This window comes from Saccopteryx bilineata, chromosome 12 (genome assembly GCF_036850765.1).
Source record: "Saccopteryx bilineata isolate mSacBil1 chromosome 12, mSacBil1_pri_phased_curated, whole genome shotgun sequence".
Classification (NCBI taxonomy): domain Eukaryota; kingdom Metazoa; phylum Chordata; class Mammalia; order Chiroptera; family Emballonuridae; genus Saccopteryx; species Saccopteryx bilineata.
The window spans coordinates 2,976,614-2,993,210 of record NC_089501.1 but is presented as its reverse complement, the minus strand read 5'-3'; the positions used below and the strand labels follow the sequence as shown (position 1 = coordinate 2,993,210).

Genomic DNA, 16,597 nt, shown 5'->3' with positions numbered 1-16,597 from the left:
CTGCTTTATTATATTTTAATACAATAGGTGTCTAACCAGGTCAATGCCTTTGGTAGTAAGCTATATAATGGAAAAAAAAGATTAGTTTTTGCAGCTGGTAGCCCTGTGATTTTTCTATAAATATTTGCAATTTTAAAGGAGAATGATACTCAAACACATCTCTCTTTGGTATAATTTGTAAAGTAAAGGAGACATCTCAGGCAATGAAAAGATATTTATTTATGCACTAAGTCACCCTTACCTGGGACACATTCATCTCCCCTAAGCCATTCCTAACTTTTATAATTTCTTATCATCCTGGACTTATTAACCTACAATAGTTCAAAGGTTTTTTTTCGGGTTCTTTTTGTTTTTTGATGATTGTCATTGGCTTTGAAGATGTATTCTGCTCAAGTTAAGTATGCCCATTTGGAAGTATAGGTCGTTCATAGATTATGAGTTTATAAATACAGGTCTGCCTATATATGCTGGTTGGATTAAAAGACGAAGAGTCAGGCCTGACCTGTGGTGACGCAGTGGATAAAGCCTCTACCTGGAATGCTGAGGTCGCCAGTTTGAAACCCTGGGCTTGCCTGGTCAAGGCACATATGGGAGTTGATGTTTCCTGCTCCTCCTCACCTTCTCTCTCGCACACACGCTCTCTCTCTTCTCTGAAATGAATAAATAAAATAAAAATAATTTTTAAAGAAAGAGTGACCTCACTAAAAAAAAAAAAAAGACAAAGAGTCAGAATAAAATTGTTTCTGCCTGGTCTGGAATTTCAGGGAAGTAAAGGAACACTGTGGTTAAAAGTTCATACCATCACTTTGACATTTAGTGTTAGACTTTCTCTTTGTAAATCCCTCTTCACTTTACCAGTGCTGGTCTCAGAGTTCAAACTGTTTCAAAACCATAACATTTCTTACTGAGTGATTGGTCTGTATTGTGTCCAACCATCAGGAGGATCTTGGGATGTTGCTTGTATAAACTGTAATCCAATCTATTACTGTGCATTTAGTTACAGTCTTTCATAGACCTATTGGCGGATACTCAATCCTCCTGGATTTAGGAATAGGGTTTATCTGATACCTTCAGGGGAAAAAATCTATTCATTTTTCTCTCTTCCCCACTTAAATAACTCAACACATCTGGTAACACTGTAGGATCATTGTCCTTCCAGTTCCTCTGCAGCTCATATTGCTACAATATTTCTTAAGTATTTGGTTACCTAAAGGGCAATGTGATTTTAAGGAAAAAGGAAAAAAAATAGAAAAGTTTGTATAGGTCTTACAAATTAACCCATTTGCAGAACTAAAAAAAAAATGCCTTTAATCAGCAAAATTTCTGTATCAGCAACCTTGTATGTGTTATGCAGTATACATATAAATATAAATGCTCATGTGTTAAAATTTTAAAGAAGTCTTTCTACAAATTAATGTAATTTGCCTCTAAGAAAATGTTTATTGAATCCAGAGTTTCTGAAATTGAAGTATCTTGTTGTTTGGGTCTGTATCCTTTGGCTTAATAATGTCTTCAATTACAAGAATGATAAAAGCTGAAACAAGATCCTTTAATTCAGTCAGAACTGAGCTAAGTTTTAGGAAGCGAAGAGTGGGAATCAGATACAAAACTGCATATTATTGGAAGCTAAATATACAAGATATTAAGACTTCATAAGAAGTGGGATAGGGTTGCCTTGAGGAATTCTTGTTTGAAATAGCTATGATGAACATTATAATAAATAGCACTGTTTTATCTTTTTGAATTAAGATGGTTTATGCAAACAACTCTAAGTTGTACAGTAGTTCCAAAGAGACCATTTACTGTTTTCTGCTTGTTTTACATTCTGGAACAAGTTCAAAGCTTTTGATTTTACTTGATTTTTTTAAAGTACCTTGAGCCTTGAAAGTAATACAAGTTTGATGAATATGATTTCAATATTGTGTTTCTGTAAAAATTATCAGGTTTGAAAATAAGTTATGTTTGACCTGGGATTCCTACACCAAAAATGTTCACGGTACATTTTAAAGTACAACAGAACTAACACATTTGAAGGTTAATCATTCGTTTATATTTGCTTTTCTTTCTATATTAAGTTTGAAAATTAGCGTTGTAATGGCTCCCAGAATGGGGATATTGAAAAATATCCATTTGACAGAAATAAACATGCAGAAAATAAATTGGGTTAAAATTTCATTAGTTATCTGGAATTTAAGCTTATGTACCAAATGTCTTTTACTGGATTTCATGTATATTAGTTAAATGTTGTGCTTATAAGATGTGGGTGGTTTTTTTTTGCTTAAATTATGACTGAAAAAATAATTGGATCACAACTCAATATCTGGGTAGGCAGTGCCAGATGCCAGCATCTTTACACATAACCCTGTTTTTGTTTTTCTATCAACCACAAATGCTGCCTTGTGCCTAAGCCTTCTGTGGCATTCTGAGGTAAAAATGCAGATAAGTTTAATAATTGTTTCTTTTCATTTTTTATCTTATTTTTTAGGTTGTGGAACTTTTAGCAAGTGCCCTTAGGGACTTGGTACAAGGAGTATACCATGAAAATTCTACTTCGGCAAAGGTAAGGATTTGGTAGCCATTATAAAATGCTAGGTTAAAATACCCTTGTGGCAAAACTAGAATTGGTGAGTGAAAATGTCAGTTTTGTTTTCTGTTTAAATTGCATATGACTTTTTTTTTTAAGATTAGTGTTTTGGCTACAAATTCATGGCCATACGCTTGGTACATAGCAGATTTAGCCAATTAAAACAACCTCTTATCCTCTAGCTGGATTCACAGTCTGTTCTATCAGCAGCAGCCCAGTAGACACCAGGCTTTTGCTGGCTGGCAGGTAACGCTGTCCCAAGACAAGCAGACTGGAGGGGCAGCTCACGCTGAGACACCAGGGCCCAGCCTTTCCCTGGAGAAAGGGACCTTCCACGTCCCTGAGGAGTAGACGTGCTCTCAAGAAGATGGCTGTTGGGGGTGTGGAAGGAATGTCTTTTATATCCAAGATCCAGAATTTACTGCCTTATTAAATTCTCTATGAAAAGAATTCCAATGGCCACACAGTTCAATTATTTTGATAAATTTTATAGATCTAGAATTAAGGGGTTTTGACTCATTTGGCAGGACATCTTAAGAAGGGTTAGGTTTTATTTCCTTAAAATGTAGTTAATACATTTCAGTAGGCTATTGAACATAAAGCAATTGCTTCACTGACCACCATCATCATTTAACATGGTATATAGTATGAGGGGTTCCTATCATAGCATTTCATTATTCTAACTTCTTTAGCTTCTGTATTAGCAAGATTTCACTCACTGCAAATGAGAAAAAATATGCATGTATGCCCATCTTAAGCTTTTTGATATTTCCATTTGCAAAAAGAAAGGCAAATTTTACTGGAAGTGAAACAGAGCATAAGCAACATGGATAAGAAATTTAAAAGTATAACCCAGGGACTCTGAATGGTTCAAAGAATGGTTAGTGAATTATGAAGAAATGCCTGCTAATATTTGGTACAGGAAACTACAGTGCCCAGTACGCAGATCTAACCTCACCCAGGTGGAATAGTGGTATGTGGAGACCCGGCAGGATATATGACCTCAGTGGTCCGTCCTCCTTTGCCGTGGTTTTCAAAAACATACCAGAGTTCACCATGCCTAAAATTGATAGCAGATTGTAAAATGGAGGAGACCTGGTCTACTTCCACTCATAGAAAGTTACCCTGTGTATAGTATGGTGAAGGTGGCTAGCTAACCAGCTAATACTGTGGTAACTATTTACCTATGTTTTTATACTTAATCTTCTCAGAGATCACACTAGCAGATACTACTACTACTAATCATACTAGCAGATACTACTACTACTACTACTACTAGTATCTGCTAGTATTCCAATTTTGCATATGTGAAAACTGGAGTTTAGAAAAAAATCAAATCATTTGCCTTTGGTCACAGAACTTGTTAGCTGAGATTTAAACTCCAGAGCTCAGGCTACTAACCTCTCACTCTACTGCCTCTGGACCCTAAGGAACCCGACTTCCAGCTGTCTGTCTGCTATCCCCAGGACCCCCTATGTGTGATGATTACTGTGGTCTCTGTTGGTTGAGGCATAGTTTTCCCCTGGGATAGTTTCAAGGTGCTCAAATTAGTTTTATATAAAATATTAATATTTTAAAGTTAAATGACTATTAATTTTTAAGTGAAAGTATTATTGATTTAAAGGTTCATGATTTATGTACTCTTACCATTTGTCCACTATAATTAGCCCAGTTTAGGCCCTGGCCAGTTGGCTCAGTGGTAGAGCATCAGCCCAGCATGTAGATGTCCCAGGTTTGATTCCCAGTCAGGGCACATAGGAGAAGCGCCCATGTGCTTCTCCACCTCTCCCCTCCTAGCTTCTCTCTCTCTCTCTCTCCTCCTCCTCCTCCTCCTCCTCCTCCTCCTCCTCCTCCTCCTCCTCCTCTTCCTCTTCCTCTTCCTCTTCCTCTTCTGCAGCAATGGCTCAATTGGAGCAAGTTGGCATTGGGCACTGAGGATGGCTCCATGGCCACCGCCTCAGGTGCTAAGAAGAGTTTGGTTGCTGAGCAACAGAGCAACACTCCAGATGGGTAGAGCATAACCCCCTAGTGGGCTTGTCAGGTGGATCCGTGGGGGCACATGAGGGAGTCTGTCTCTGACTCTTTTTTCTCACTGAATAAAATAATAATAATAATAATAATAATAATAATAAGCCCAACTCATTAATATATGTGAACATGTGTTAAGTACTTTCTATATGTCGAAAATACCTAATAACAACAATATTGAATGCTTAGATAGCACTTTACAGTTTACTTACACTTTCTTTCTGCACAATCATCTATGAAAAGGGGGACATTTGTTGGTATACCCATTTTATAGAGGTAAAGTCTGAAACTCAGAAATGACAGATAGCAGGAAAGCATAGTGCCTGGATATTGTGAATGCCCTTTTCACAGTGACATGATCTGAACCCAGGTATCTTGACTCCAAGTCCCATATAATCTGTTTCTTCCTAGGAAGAGAAAAGATGAAGCAGCAAAGTCTGTGAAGGACAGTTAATCATACATGAACCGACACTTAGCAAGCAGTTGTTGTCTCTGGTTAGCGAATAATTTACTCAAAAGAATCTTCCACACCACCTCCCCAAATGCAGTTCTTTAATAGACTGGAGGTTTTTTTACATGGTTACATTTCTGAATATAGCCAAACTATTTAAAGTGCTTTCCTTTGTTTTCTTTTTTTAATGGAACCAAAAATGCATAGTTGAACTGAGGCAGTAGGCGTGCTTTTTGATGCCTGTATTTGTATCCTGTGTTCAATTTAGGTTAACCACATTTCCTTTCCTAACCAGAAAAATTCTGGCTTTTCCCCCCTCTCCGAGTGTGCTGGCCATTGGAATGGCTTTTCAGAACTTGGTTTTTCTAACTTGGCCCAGGAATCAATCCAGAGGAGAGAGAGAACTGCCCCCCATGGAGTGCCTTCCAGGTTTTCATGTTCTGGCAGGACTGGGGAGCCGCCCCAAGTGGAGGTCATGTGGGAAGTGAGTTGCACAACCTCCCTAGCCTTGGGCCAATTCTGTACACAAAAGAATTGCTTTGTGGTTTAAAATAAGCTGCAAACCATTTCTTCTGTCTAGGGATAAGAGGATACAATAGTGGTCTGTTTTCTGTGTGGCTGCCTAACGCAGTGCGGGAGAAACCGGGCAGTGCAGAAACAGCTTTAGTGGGGCAGTGTCTGTGTGCTGAGGGTGAGCACAGCAAAGCAAACGGAGGGGAATTGGAACTGGACACGTTTGAAATCACCTTCTCCAGAAGAAGTTTGTTATCTAACCCAGTGATTTTCAACCTTTGTTTCTCACGCACTCACAAACTAATTACTAAAGAAAAAGGGGCCCTGACCTCTTCTTCCTTAGTAACTAATTTATTTGTGCCATGAGATGAAAATGGTTGTATTTAGTCAGGGGCACTGACCTTAGTAATTAGTGTGTGTTTGTGCCATGAAGAAAAAAAGGTTGAAAATCACTGATAACCCTCCTTAAAACTATGAAAGTTTATGTGACTTATTTTAGTAATATTCAAGAGACTTTTAGGTAAATTGTGATCATTTAAACATTCAAAGTAATTTAGGAAACCCATCCTTTGTTCTATCCATTGTAAAGGGTATTTTTAGTTTTACATTTGCTAATATAACCATTTCTTCCTCCCAATAAAAATTAGTCGTTGTGCTTTCTTCAACATTTATAAAAGCTCCCTTCTCTTTACCATTTTTTTTTTTAATTTTTTTTTTTTCTGAAGCTGGAAACGGGGAGAGACAGACAGACTCCCGCATGCGCCCGATTAGGATCCACCCGGCACACCCACCAGGGGCGATTCTTTGTCCACCAGGGGGCGATGCTCTGCCCCTCCGGGGCATCGCTCTGACCAGAGCCACTCTAGCGCCTGGGGCAGAGGCCAAGGAGCCATCCCCAGCGCCCAGGCCATCTTTGCTTCAATGGAGCCTCAGCTGCGGGAGGGGAAGAGAGAGACAGAGAGGAAGGAGGGGGGGTGGAGAAGCAAATGGGCGCTTCTCCTATGTGCCCTGGCCGGGAATCGAACCCGGGTCCCCCGCACGCCAGGCCGACGCTCTACCGCTGAGCCAACCGGCCAGGGCCTCTCTACCATTTTTTATGTTAGCATATTGAAGACTGAAACATATTAAATAGAAAAACTGCATTTTAAATTGTTGTTTATTGTAAAAATGATTTTATTTTTTTATTTTTGTTATAATGACATTTTTAAAAATAACAAATGTAGCCTGGCCAGGTGGTGGTGCAGTGGATAGAGCATCGGACTGGGCTGCAGAGGACCCAGGTTCAAAACCCCAAGGTCACTGGCTTGAGTGAGGGCTCATCCAGCTTGAGCATGGGCTCACCAACTTGAGCATAGGGTTGCTGGCTTGAGCGTGGGATTGTAGGCATGACCCTATGGTCACTAGCTTGAGCCCAAAGATCGCTGGCTTAAATCCCAAGGTCGCTGGCTTGAGCCCAAGATCACTGGCTTGAGCAAGGGGTCACTTGCTCTGCTGTAGCCCCCCAGTCAGGGTACATATGAGAAGCAGTCAATGAAGGTACCACAACCAAGATCTGATGCTTCTCGTCTCAGTCCTTCCTGTCTGTCCTTATCTCTCTCTCTCTCTCTCTCTCTCTCTCTCTCTCTCTCTCACTGTCCCTGTCACAAAAAAATAAAAATAACAAATATTAATTTCCCCTCAGTAATGTTTATAGTACCTGCGTGTTGCTGGTACCCTTAGTGATTATTTTAGCATATCTGTTGGGTACTTTCGCCATGAGAATGAGAAATCAGAAATGGCACCACTGTTTTGTACCTGATTGATCAGAAAAAATGATGATAGATTTGACATAAAATAGGGCTGGTTATAGAGAGAGGTTGGTGAGTTTAGTTGATGTCAGGTTACTGTTGAGGCACTGGCAGATGCTCCAGATAAGAGTTGAGAGCTCCAGAGAGGTAATGTGGGGATTCCTCTTTGCTGACTTACAGGGAAATGAATTTTGGCATTCAAAGAAATAGAAGAGTCTAGCCTGACTAGGCGCTGGTGCAGTGTATAGAGCGTTGGACTGGGATGTGGAGAACGCCGGCTTGAGTGTGGGCTCATCTGGTTTGAGCAAGGCTCACCAACTTAAGCCCAAGGTTACTGGCTTGAGCAAGGGGTTACTCGGTCTGCTGTAGCTTCCTGGTCAAGGCACATATGAGAAAGCAGTCAATGAATAACTAAGATGCCGCAACGAAGTATTGATGCTTCTCATTTCCCTTCCTGTCTGTCTGTCCCTATCTGTTCCTCTCTCTGTCTCTCTCTGTCTTTGTCACCAAAACAAAATAAAAAAATAAAAAATAAATAGAAGAGTCTAGAAAAATAAAAATAGACTGGAGACTATAGAAAGGAAGTTGAAGTGGTAACCAGTCTTACTAGAATGTGCTGTAAGCGGATTTGAATTTGACACTTCCTTTCCAACTAAGACTGAAAGAGAAATATGTTGTGTTCTGAATTTTTCATTATTTGGTGACTAAGGCTACAGGCAATTTTGTATTGTAAAGAGATGTTTTCCAAAGTTAAACAATTAGGAATATATGTGATGGGCCCTTATGGAAGTGATATTGGCAAATGTAGTGAATCATACCTTCAGCATAAAATTGCAGACAACCAGGTATCCCATTTACTTAGAAATTAGAGGATATGTAGTAATTTATATTTCAGTGAAGAAATGTCTTTTGATGGAAAACAGAATAAGATTCTACCTCCTGATACTTTAACATAATGAAGAGATTAAAAACAAATAATAAAAATAAAGATACTGAATTTGGGAAATCTAGATGCAGTATTTCTCATTGTATTCTGGTTCAATCGTTTGTTATCATAAATCCTACATTAGCCATAGTGCTATATTAGGCAGTATTGATAAAGTGCCTAATACACCACTATGTGTACAATAGCACACTGAGTACTAACAGAGCATTCAAAACAAAGCCACAACAAAAAATACAGACCTGCCCTCAAGTATCTGCTGATTCATACGGTTCAGAGAGAAAACATGCACATAGAGGCACTGGAGAGCAATATACCCTAAGACCACATGTAGTATTGTATGGCACAGGCTAAGTGTGCAGGAGAAAGCACAGAATTAAGAAATAACAGTATTGAGGAGAAGCTTCTTAGATGAGGTCATTTTCTTTTAAGTCAAATGTGAGAAGGTATTAGGGGATGTAGAGGTTTGTTGGAATCAGAAAATTGGCTTTGAACATTATCTGCGAAGTTAGATTTGCTTATTCATTTAACATGTCTCTTGAGCATCTGCTGTGTGACGAGCGATACAAGTGCTCAGTGGACAGGACAGCTTTGCCCTCGTGGAGCTTACATCTTAGTGGAGAAGCTGACTAGAAACAATCGCATAAATTCATGGGCAAGAGAAACAACTAACAGTGATACTGCACAGCTAAGAACTTAGGGAGAAGTGATAGTGACCCGTGACCCACTGCCCCATTGATCGAGGGAGTTACTTTAAATTGGATATTCATGGAAATCCTCTCTGAGGAAAAAATTTAAACTAAGATGTGAGTGACAAAAAGCTGCTAGTTGTGGGGGTGGGGGTGGGGGGGACAAAGGGGAAAGCATTCCAGGGAAAAGGAAGCAACTCAGGCAAAGGCGAAAGAGAGGAGCCAGCTTAATGTATCCAAGGAATGGAAAGAAGCCCCCTGCCCACAGCTGGACCATGGTCGGCAAACAGAAGTGTGGTTGTAGACAAGTTCTGGGAGGCAGACAGTATTCAGAAAATATACGATAGCTAAACATGAAGGTGCTCTGGACACAAGTTCAACAAAAACTAAGGAAAGAAATGTACGATTTTGTTTTTGTTACCTAAATCACATTCAATAAAGGTTATTGTGTACCTAGTATGTGCTAGCAGCTATGCTGGACAAATCAGGTCCATGTGTTCTGAGAGCTGAAACAGGGATGAACCTGTATTGGGAGCTGGAGCAAAGGGGCCTTGCAAGGAAAGGGTGATAATTTTAAAAAGGATCAATGAGTCGGTGGATAGATATTAAACATTGTTTGAGGGAGTTGGGGTTTAAAACAGTAAACAGGAGGAAAGCACCATAGGATCTTACACAATGAGAAGATCTTCGATAAAGATTATTGTCAAAGGCCTGACCTGTGGTGGCGCAGTGGAAATGCTGAGGTTGCCGGTTTGAAACCCTGGGCTTGCCTGGTCAAGGCACATATGGGAGTTGATGCTTCCAGCTCCTCCCCCCTTCTCTCTCTCCTTGCTCTCTCTCTCTCTTTGTCTCTCTCTCTCCTCTCTAAAAAAATGAATAAATAAATTTAAAAAAATAAAGATTATTGTCAAAGCTGTGAAAATAAATTGGAAGCCAGAGAATTTAGAAGCAGAAAGACCAGCTGAAAGGGTGTTGAAATAACACAGGTGTGAAGCAACAGACAAGATTGTTGGTAGTGGAAACAAGTGTAGGGCAAGGGCCCAGGAGTTCAGCAGGTATCCTCTCTCTCGCCTTATTGAGTCATTTATACTGTATGTCTCCTTCTTTATTACTCTCTTACTGCGTATTTTGTGGAATTGAGTCAACATTTACCATCTTTTAACCTGTTCTTTACATGTCAGTCTTTTATTTTGGTTCTAAGTACCATTTAAACAACATTTTCTCATAAAGTTTATTGCATTGCACAAAAACATGTCTTAAAAAGTAGTGGACAGGCCCTGGCCAATTGGTTCAGTGGTAGAGCATCAGCCCAGCATGTGGATGTCCTGGGTTCGATTCCAGTTGGGGCACACAGGAGAAGCGACTATCTACTTCTCTACCTCTCCTCTTCCTCTCTCTCTTTCTTTCTCCCTCTCTCTCTCTCTCTCTCTCTCTCTCTCTCTCTCTCTCTCTCTTTCTGCAGGCATGGCTGGATTGGTTTGAGCAAGTTGGCCCCCCTGCACTGAGGATGGAGCAATGGCCCCAGATGGGCAGAGAGCATTGCTGGGTAGGGAGTTTGCTGGGTGGATCCCAGTAGGGACGCATGCAGGAGTCTGTCTCTCTGCCTCCTTGCCTCTCACTTCAGAATGATAATAAAAAAATAGTGAACAGTAATTAGAAATATAGGGTATTTATACAGGTTTATCTCAGTCTCCTTGTCAGCAGAATATAACAGTGCTAGTCTTTCATGCGTGCCTCCAAGTTAGAACCACACAGCTGAACCATTCTTGAATTCCTGACCCATAGAAATTATGAGACATAATAAATGTGTATTATTGTTTTAAGCTACTAAGTTTGAGGTAATTTATTATGCAGTAATAGATAACTAATATACGTAGCTGTCTTTTGCCATGTAACCACAACAGCCTGTATTAAAAGCTGAGATGGACACAATAGTTGTAGTCGGAGCTGGAGTGATAATTAAAAAGGATCAATGAATCAGTAGGTGGGGCAAGTTAACTGTGGGCGCAGCCATTTGACTTGCTTTGGCCAGTTGGACCTCTGCCATCCATGAGAAGAGCATGCCCTGACTAGACTGCCGACCCAACAAAATGAAAGATACTTGGAGCAGAGCCTCTCCAGCCAACCCAGAGACTGGAGGCTCATGCTGTGAGAACCACCAGTCTAGATTAGCTGAAGCTTAACTGATCCATAGACACGGGAGCAATAATAAATAATTGTTTGAAGGCACTGAGTTTGGGAGTTGTGAACTAGAATCAGAGAACCTTGTGGGGACCTGGAGGTCTAGGCCAAGCCCGTCAATGGGGTTCTAATTTAAGGAGTAGACTACAGGCTTCCTGCTGGAGGACCAAAGCTCTGCCTTTGGGGCGAGGAACCACTAAGTAACTGGAATGAGAACCCTCCCAGGCTGGAGAGAGCAAAGGTTCAGTACATGGAGTTTCAGTAAAGCCATGTCAGGGCTGTTCCTAAAGCATCTACAATGTGTATGTGTGTGTGTGTGCACACACACGTACATTTCTTAAAAGTTTTTATAGCTTATTAATCCTCTTATGAAAAATCTATACAATCACCACAAATAAAGTCATTGTATAATCTGCTCCTTCTTACCAGCACAGCATGAGCATTTGTGGTCCCTTTACTTTCTTTAATGTGCTTTTGTGTTTCTGCTACCGTTTTCTTGAGGTCTTTTGCTTTCACGCAGGCCAGGTCTTGCAAATCCATGTTTGGGGTCATGAATCATAAATCAGGCTGAAGCCAGTTGTGTTGCCACCAACACAGTGGGTTTTGAATCTAAATACAAAGGTGGCATCCAGGGTAGTCTTGTACAATTCAGTGAGTTTTTCTTAAATTTCTGTCTCAGGTACTGTTTTCCTAGGGTGAAGGACATCAACAACCATTTGCCTCCACTGAAGTAGTTGGTTGGTCATGAACTTCCTGGTTGGGATATTGCCGTGTTCATTATGGCAGTCGATCCCCAGGCTGCCAGAGAGGACTAAGTGTTGTGTACGGAGACATTCTAGTGCAGTGTGCAAGCAGAAGCACAGGATAATGATGGGAAGTCCAGGGCTTTGCAGACTATTCCCATAAAATGGATGAAAGTGACCAGGGGCGGTTTACTAGAGAGAGGGAATCAATGAGTTTGAGTTCAAAGAAGCTAATTAGTCTATCAAAGTAGAAGAGAGTTCATATTGAAAGGGTTTTTTTGTAGATAGCAGATAGGAAAACCTTATTTTCTATTCCTTGAAGTTAAAAATATCACAAATATATATATACATGTAAATACTATCTTTAAAAGAAAATGTATATTTCAAGGGGTTTAAAAATAAAACAGTGAGTATTATATAAAAGCATTAAGATACTCCGGGGTATATTTCACTGGTACATTTACTCATAACCTGTCCCTCATGTTGTACCCAAGTCATGTATTAATGAGCTAATAAAGCATGCCATGTCATGTTTTATTGTTTGCTGGGCATCTGTTCAAACATATCACTCACATAGCCAAGACTTTAAAGATGCTGGTGGTGGTGATTATAAATACCTATAATTTACTAACAACTTTTTTTTTCATAAAGTTGACATAGTCTTAAATCTTTTATTGCAAATAAAAATGGTGAATTTATTCAGTTTTAAAGGCTATTGAGTGTGATTTAAAATGTATCAAACATACAAAACAGAATTTATATAACATATATATACAGTTTAATAATAAAATAAAACACCTAGGTGCCCACTACCACATTTAAGATATAATACTGTATATATATTATTTAATCCACAAAATGTTTTTATTTATAGGAAAAAGCAACAAATGTATTGTGCAGGAAACATACTGGAAATCAGGTATAGGAGCATTAGGTTAGATATGCAAAGGTGGTGAAGTGAAGGTGATGCAGAGGCTGAGAAGGCAGGAGAGCTATGGTGACTGAGTAACCTTAATACCCGTAATGGCCCTTTTGATTAAGTAGATCCTTAGTTTAGAATGCATCTGGCTGGTGAATGTTTTTATTTGTTAAATTTTAAGTTGAATTTATATACCATTTAGAGGTATTCTCGGTCACTCACTGACAGCTATCACAGAAGAACATCTTAAAAGGTAGCTTATTTGTATGAGAAATAAGACATCACTATAAAGCATGTAAATTGTTTAATAGAATGCCATTCTGATCCCAGGACAAGAATAGACCATTCAAAAAATGAAGCTCAAGCCTTCAGTTACCATCTGTCTATATGCTAGTCAGTCTGAATTGATATCTAATCGCAGATTACTGAGATGTAGAGCTAACTATTTTGCTGCTTACTCAGTATTTCCACTCAGGGTTATCACAAGCGTCTCAGTACATATTACGACCAGATATATGCTCTTTCCCTCCAAACCCATTTCATTGCTCTGTCTTCACAAAGAGTCCCCCCATTCATCCAGATTTCTCAAGGCAAAAATTTAGCCCCTCAATATATCTGCCGCTTACCAGCCTCACCCCCACATTTGCCTTACTCCATGCTCCTTAGCCAGCGCCTAACTGGGAGGGAGTAAAGAAAGTGACTTTCCTGAGTACATGCTTCAAAAGTAGAGTGAGGTGGTTAAGAAAACAAAGACCAGAAATTTTGTGTGTGTGTGTGTGTGTGTGTGTGTGTGTGTGTGTGTGTGTGTGTGTCAGAAACAAAGAGAGAGGGACAGATAGGGACAGACAGACAGGAAGGGAGAGAGATGAGAAGCATCAATTTTTCATTGCAGCTCCTTAGTTGTTCATTGATTGCTTTCTCATATGTGCCTTGACTGGAGGCTACATCAGAGCGAGTGACCCCTTGCTCAAGCCAGCGACCTTGGGCTCAAGCAGTAACCCTGAGGTCATGTCTATGATCCCACACTCAAACCAGTGACCCCACACTCAAGCTGTTGAGCCCACGCTCAAGCCAGTGACCTCAAGGTTTTGAACCTGGGTTCTCTGCATCCCAGTCCGATGCATCTCTGTGCCACCGCCTGGTCAGGCAAGACCAGGAATTCTTTAACTTTCCTCTCATCACCTGTCATCAAGTGATAAGGATCTGTGTCCCTTTCCCTTGAATCTCAGTGGAATTGTGAGCACCTCAATCAGTAGAGTATGGTAGAAGTGATACCCCCTGACTCTCAGGCCGGGCCATAAAAGGGTATCTGGACATGCTCACTCTCTGTAGACACTCTATCTGCTCCCTATCGGAACTTAACCACCGCGTTGTGAGAAGCCACGTGGAGAGACCCTAAGGAGGTGTTCCAGTCATCAGTCCAAGGTGGACCTGATTAGTGTGTGGGTGAACAAGCCATTTTATTGGAAATGGACCTCTAGTAGCTCAGTTGTTCTAGCTCCAGCCCTTTGAATCATTCCCAGCTTTGCAGGCCTTCCCAGCTGAGGACCCAGACATCATGAAACAGAGACAAGCTATCTTTTCTCTTCCCTTTCTGAATTCCTGACCCATAGAATCTGTGAGCATAATAAAATGATTGTTGTATTGAGCCACTAAATTTTGAGGTTTGTTATCCAGAGATAGATATCCAGAATATACATCTTTCCAACAAATTTTAAGGCACTGTGTTAATATGATGATTATTAAGAGCATGGTGAAAAGATGTTGCAAGAAACAGTATAAATATACTTTGAAAACATCACTGAATCCTAAGATTTATAAGAAGGTAGTTGTGTTAGCCAGCTCAGGCTGCCATAATAAAATAATATACACTGAGTGGCTTGAAAAACAGAAATTTATTTTGTCACAGTTCTGGAGGCTAGAAAGTTCTGGTCACTTTTGTTTTTGGTGAGAGCTCTCTTCCTGGCTTGCAGATGGTCACCTTCTCACTGTGGGCTCAAATGGAGAGAGAGCAGAACAATCTCTCTGGTGTTTCTTATTACAAGGACACTAATCCTATTGGATCAGAACCCCACCCTTATGACTTTATCTAGCCTTAATTACTCCTTTACATTAAGCCTGGAAGTTAGGGTTTCAACCTATGAACTTTGCAGGGACATATACATTCAATTCATAGCAGTAGTGAAGCATTCCTTGTTTATGCCATCACTCCTCCACCATCAGGGGCACAGACTGCAGCCTGGTTTTACGCTATGCCTGACCCTTTTGCATGGTCTGATTCCTTCATCTCTTGCCTGAGCTACTCCAATAACCTCCTCCTTCACCTCCCTGTATAAAATCTTCCCATCTTTTGTCTTTCCTTCACACTATCAGGGATCTCAAAATGCTAATCTGATGTCATTGTGCCACCACTTCAACCCCCCAGAAACATCCCATCTCTCTTGGGATAAAGATCAAAATCTTGGGATAAAGATCAAAATCTTGAAAGTGACCCAAAAGACCCCGTAGAGTCTAATGCCAGTCTGTCCCTCTAGCTTTGCCTTTTATCACTCTCACCCACACTGTCTGCATCTCTGCCATCCCAGTAGCCTTCTCTGATTCCTCAGGCACCCCATTCTCCTTTGTATGTGCAATTCTTGAAGCCTAGAACATACTTCTTCATCTTCTTCATGATATATCCCTTATTTATCCTTCCTAGGTCAGCTCGAGGGTCACTTCCTCAAGGAAACTGTCCCCAAAACCCCAGTCTCAGTTGGGTTCATCTCCCTCACTGGAAAGATCTGTTTGTAGGTATATATCTATCTGTGAGATTATCTGATTGTCCGATTTCCCTACTAAGCTTTAGAACTAGGAGTGCAACGATTCTCTAGTTTTGCTCACTGGCATGAGCACCTACAATAATATTTTTTACATAGAAGATATTCAGTAAATTTTTAACAGATGAATAAATGGAGAAAATACAAATGGCTAGAAAATGAAATGCCTTCCCATATTTAAATGTACCATTTTTTACCTGTTAAACTCACAAGTGAAACAATAATTCTATGTAGTGGTAAGACAGTCTCAAACTTGGCTGGTCAGTGTGCACATCAGAAGAACCTTTCCATAAAACAACTTGCAGAATGTTTTAAGAGACTAGACTGTTAGATCTACTGGCCCAGTAATCTAATCACAGACTTCATCTGTCATGGTCAGCATTCGAGGTGGCCCTCAGGGAGCCCTCACAGCCTAGCGTTCCTCTGTGTGCCCACTCTGGGCAAGGTTGGTCTGTGTAAGGGAGAGCATGCAGCGGAAATGGTGGTGTGTCACTTCTAAGATCAGGCTATAAAAGATGGTAACCTCTTTTGGGGATAAAATGCACAGACACTCATATTTCCTGCTGAAAACAGTTTCCTAACACCTAAATAAGATCCAAACCTCTGGACCTTTTACCTATCTGACTAGTCTTATCTTTCTTCACCTACCTCTCCCACTGTATGCTTCAATAATATGAAACTAATACTGATGCCCCAGAGTCATCCCCTACCTTATATTTCTGGCTAATTTCAGTTTATTATTCAAAATCAGACTCAGCTAACCCCTCCCCCTGAAGCCTTCTTTAACCCTTCCTTGATAGAATCATTCACTCCTTTCTCTGTACTGTAAGTGTATCTTCTTCTTACATACCAAAGTACTTTCTAATTGTTTACTATGTTTCTCCTGTACTGAACTTCTCCTAATGGTCAAGAAGTAATGCCTAATTATTCTTTGCGCGCGCGC

General features: G+C 40.3%; 1 protein-coding gene across 1 annotated transcript in view; it reads left to right on the top strand.

Moving 5' to 3' along the window:
• PDSS2 (decaprenyl diphosphate synthase subunit 2) overlaps positions 1–16,597 on the top strand; it is a 298,179-nt gene that overhangs the window by 207,170 nt on the left and 74,412 nt on the right. Inside the window, exon 4 of the mRNA XM_066248357.1 lies at positions 2,486–2,560. Coding sequence (XP_066104454.1) covers positions 2,486–2,560 — 75 coding nt within the window. The remainder of the gene's footprint in view (positions 1–2,485; positions 2,561–16,597) is intronic.